Source organism: Palaemon carinicauda, chromosome 43 (genome assembly GCF_036898095.1).
Source record: "Palaemon carinicauda isolate YSFRI2023 chromosome 43, ASM3689809v2, whole genome shotgun sequence".
NCBI lineage: Eukaryota > Metazoa > Arthropoda > Malacostraca > Decapoda > Palaemonidae > Palaemon > Palaemon carinicauda.
This window is the reverse complement of record NC_090767.1, coordinates 3755880-3761173: the sequence shown is the minus strand read 5'-3', so window position 1 is coordinate 3761173 and position 5294 is coordinate 3755880. Positions and strand designations below refer to the sequence as shown.

The 5294-nt window shown below is 40.0% G+C and overlaps 1 protein-coding gene across 1 annotated transcript in view; it reads right to left on the bottom strand.

Moving 5' to 3' along the window:
* Nucleotides 1-4651: 4651 nt before the first annotated feature.
* The window catches only part of LOC137633538 (zinc finger BED domain-containing protein 4-like), an 876-nt gene continuing 233 nt past the window's right edge, over nt 4652-5294 (bottom strand). The window contains exon 1 of the mRNA XM_068365831.1: nt 4652-5294. This exon is cut by the window's right edge and continues 233 nt beyond it. Within this exon, the coding sequence (XP_068221932.1) occupies nt 4652-5294 (643 nt within the window).

The window sequence follows — 5294 nt, the reverse complement described above, 5'->3', positions numbered from 1 at the left end:
TGTCTAGGGCTATGGCTATGGGTATGGGTATGGCTATGGCTATGTCTATGTCTATGACTACGGCTACGGCTAAGGCTACATCTATGGCTATGCCTATGGCTATAACCATGTCTATTGCTATGGCTATGTCTATGTCTATGTCTATTTCTATGTCTATGTCTATATCTATGGCTATGGCTATGACTTTGGCTATGGCTATGTCTATGTCTGTCTATGTCTATGGCTATGGCTATATCTTTGTCTACGGCTATGGCTATGGCTATATCTATGGCTATGGCTATGACTATGGCTATGGCAATGTCTATGGCTATGGTTATGGCTATGGCATTGTCTATGGCTCTGTCAATGATAATGTCAATGACTCTGGCTATGGCTAAGGCTATGGCTATGTATATGGCTATGACTATGGATATGTCTATGTCTATGTCTATGGCTATGGCTATGTCTGTGGCTATAGCTATGGCTATGGTTATGGCTATGTCTATGACTAAGGTTCTTTCTATGCGTATGTCTATGTCTGTTTATGTATATGGCTACGGTTATGGTTCTGGCTATGGATAAGTTTATGGCTATGGGTATGGCTATGGCTCTGTCTATATCTATGGCTCTAGCTATGACTATGTCTATGTCTATGTCTATTGCTATGGCTATGGCTATGGATGCTATGGCTATGGTTATGGATATGTCTATTGCTGGGTCTATGTCTATGGCTATGGCTATGGCTATGGCTATGGTTCTATCTCTGCCTCTGGCTATGGCTATGTCTATGTCTATGTATTCAGCTATGGCTATGGCTATGGCTATATCTATGTCTATGTCTATGTCTGTCTATGGCTATGGCTATGGCTATGTCTATGTCTATGGCTATGGCTATGTATACAATAGCTAAGGCTATGGCTATGTCTATGTCTATGGCAGATGCTATGGCTATGGCTATGTCTATGTCTATGTCCATTTCTATGTCTATGTCTATGTCTATGCCTATGGCTATGACTTTGGCTATGGCTATGTCTATGTCTGTCTATGTCTATGGCTATGGCTATATATTTGTCTACGGCTATGGCTATGGCTATATCTACGGCTATGGCTATGACTATGGCTATGGCAATGTCTTTGGCTATGGCTATGGCTATGGCATTGGCTATGGCTCTGTCAATGTCAATGTCAATGTCTATGGCTATGGCGAAGGCTCTGGCTATGTATATGGCTATGACTATGGCTATGTCTATGTCTATGTCTATGTCTATGGCTATGGCTATGTCTCTGGCTATGGCTATGGCTATGGCTATGTCTATGGCTATGGCTATTTCTATGTGTATGTCTATGTCTGTTCATATATATGGCCATGCTTATGGCTATGGCTATGGATATGTTTATGGCTATGGCTATGGCTATGGCTCTGTCTATATCTAAGGCTCGGGCTATGTCTATGTCTATGTCTATGTCTATTGCTATGGCTATGTCTATGGATGCTATGGCTATGGTTATGGATATGTCTATTGCTAGGTCTATGTCTATGGCTATGGCTATGGCTATACCTCTATTTATGCCTCTGGCTATGGCTATGTCTATGTCTATGTCTATGTCTTCAGCTATGGCTATGACTATGGCTATATCTATGTGTATGTCTATGTCTGTCTATGGCTATGGCTATATCTATGTCTATGGCTATGGCTATGGCTATGTCTATAGCCATGGCCAAGGCCATGGACATGTCTCTTTATGCCTATGTCTATGGGTATGGCTCTGGCTATGGCTATGGCATTGTCTTTGGCACTGGGTATGGCTATATCTATGTCTATGGCTATGGCTATGTATACAATGGCTATCGCTATGGCTATGTCTATGTCTATGGCATTGGCTATGGCTGTCTATGTCTATGTCTATGTCTATGGTTATGGCTATGGCTATGTCTATGGGTATATCTATGGCTATGGCTATGTCTATATCTATGGCTTTGGCTATGGCTCTTGCTATGGCAATGGCTATGGCTATGGCTATGTCTATGTCTATGTCTATGGCTATGGCTATGTATACCATGGCTATATGTATGTTTATGTCTATGTCTATGGCTGTGGCTATATTTATGTCTATGTCTACGGCTATGGCTACGGCTACGGCTACGGCTACAGCTACAGCTATGGTTATGGCTATGGCTAAGGCTATGGCTATGGCTATGAATATATTTATGTCTATGTCTATGTTTAAGGCTATGGCTATGGCTATGTCTATGGCTACAGCTACAGCTACAGCTACAGCTACGGCTAAATCATTTGGTTATGGGTATGGCTATGGCTGTGGCTACGGCTATGGCTACAGCTATATCTACCGCTCCGGCTATGGCTACGTCAATGGCTATGGATATGTCTATGGCTATGGCTATGGCTATGTCTATGTCTATGGCTATGGCTCTGGCTATGTCTATGTCTATGGCCATGGCTATGTCTATGGCTATGGCTATGGCTATGACTATGGCTATAGCTCTGGCTGTGTGTATGTCTATGGCTATGGCTATTGCTCTGTCTATATCTCTGGCTATGTCTATGTCTATGGCTATGTCTGTGTCTATGTGTATTCCTATGTCTATGTCTATGGCTATGGCTATGGCTATGTCTCTGTCTATATCTCTGGCTATGTCTATGTCTATGGCTATGTCTGTGTCTATGTGTATTCCTATGTCTATGTCTATGGCTATGGCTATGGCTACAGCTATGTCTATGTCTATGACTATGGCTATGGCTATGGCTATGTCTCTGGCTAGGGTTATTGCTCTGTCCATGGCTATGGCTATGGCTATGTCTATATCTTCAGCTATGGCTATGTCTATGTCTATGTCTATGGCTATGGTTATGTCTATGTCTATGTCTATAGCTATGGCTATGGCTATGGATATGTTTATGTCTATACCCATGGACATGTCCATGTCCATGTCTATGGCTATGGTTATGGCTATGGCTATGGCTAAGTAAACGTCCACGTCCATGGCTACGGCTACGACTTCGGCAACAGCGATGGCAATGGAAACGGCAACATCTACGGCTACGGCTATGGCTATGGCTAAATCTATAGCTATATCTATGTGTATGGCTATGGCTATGGCCATTAGGGCTGGGCAAAAATTGCATATTTTGGACTTGACAAAATCGACTCTTGGAGAGGGTGGACTCGCAAGAATCGATTCTGAAGTCGACTCCCCTCCCAACGTCATTCTGTAGTATATAGTGGCGAGAGGTTCGACGCCGTCGATGGAGTTGACTCCCTGGGTGCAGCTGCACCTAAGACAAACAAACAAGGGACTCGGGGGGTGGGGGGAGGTCTTGGAGGAAAGAAATATTCTCCGAGTCACTCGGGCGCTTCCTAAGCCGCTTAAGAGAGACATAGGCCCATATTCCAGGATAATTACATGCAGGTGTTCACTGTCCAACCAAACAAGACTATAAAATCAATCCAAAATCGAGTGGTAGGGAGGAGTTTAAACAGATTAACATATCGTCGCCTATTTTCATATGGGAGAACATTGCTTTAGGCTGTGTCTGCTTTATCTGGGCCATCTTATCCTCTTAATCTATGACCTTGCCCTATGGCTTTTAGTTTTGGCAGTTTGTCTCGAATCTTATAGCCTATTCCTTGGTTTTTTTTTTCATGATAAATGCTATACTTATTTCCTTCTTTAGTGTTTGTCTTATTAACATATGATCAATTATTTTACTATATGTTTCAAAGATTGATTGTAAGTTTAATTTCAATTACAATTGTTTACACTCATTTTTATTCACCTCAGAAATTTTCTTTATTAGTCTATTTCATTTGACACTCCCTTATTATGTTTTTGTTTACTCTCTCTTTTATATATCCTCCTTCATTTTATTCTTCTTTCTCTTTTATACATCTTCCTCTCTTTTTAAGCTTTCACTTTTACTTTATACATCTGTTTATTTTAAAGGTCCGCCGTTTCTTTTTCCTTGCTGGAAATATTTGAATATCACATTACAGTAATGACAAACATTTCCAATATGATATGACAATACATAATAAATATTTTTCAGTATCACATTTGGTACATAAATCGACCAGTTAACCAATATCACATGTAGTAATGGTGAAAGCTCAGTAACACATATTACAGTAATATATATTTTCAATATCCCGTTACCTACACCAACCAATAAAGCAATATATATCATATGTATTAGTAATGAGGAGGGATCAGTATCACATATTACAGTTACAGTAATGATAAACATTTTCAATATCACATGGTTCCGACCGTGGTTCCTACATCAATCAATAAAGCAGTATCACATATATTAGAGATGGATCAAACTAGCAGTATGCCATATTAGTAATGGTAATAATTAAAATAAATCTTCAGATAGGGTTTATTTACATGTTTTCATATTACAGTAATATATATTTTCAATATCACAAGTTACCTACACTAACCAATAAAGCAATATATAGCACATGTATGAGTAATGATGAGGGATCAGTATCACATATTATAGTTACAGTAATGATAAACATTTCCAATATCACATGGTTCCTACATCAATCAATAAAGCAGTATCACATATATTAGAGATGGATCAAACTAGCAGTATGACATATTAGTAACGGTAATAATTGAAATAAAGCTTCAGATAGGGTTTATTTACATGTTTTTATCAAAAAACAATATCATGTTGATATTTGTATCACTCAAAGCACTACGTCTGTGTGAAATTAGTTCCCCTGCTTTCGAAAAAAGTCTGTCAGAAGGTACAGAAGTAGCTGGAATGCATAGAAACTTTTTAGCTAAGGCATGCAGCTTTGGAAAAAGTACACTATGCATTTTCCACCATTTCAATGGGTCCTCATCCCGGGGAATTATTGGTTCCTCGAGGTACCTCCTCAATTCAATGTGAGGCCCTATGCATGTCAATCGTTGTGACTTCATAGTTGTTTCCACTTTAGCATCAAAGCATTGCCAGAGTGATCCCAGTTTAGCCTGCACTTCATTTATGTGGCTCTCTGTCTCTGACGACTGGGATACATGAGGTACTGGCACAGACTCGTTTATCTCCTCTTGAGAACATTCACTGCGCATTAAATTCACAATTCTCTCTTCAGTCACCTTCACATTTCCCATGTCAACAAAAGACACTTTTTTAAACCTCACGTCTAGCAACGTTGCTGCTCCCAGCTGGAACACCTTTTCCACTGTTGCAAATCTTTTTTGCAACTGTTTTTGCAGTTCAGTGACAAAACCTGTTCTCATGTGAGCATTTGAGTTTATGCACTGCTGAAGTGCCCTC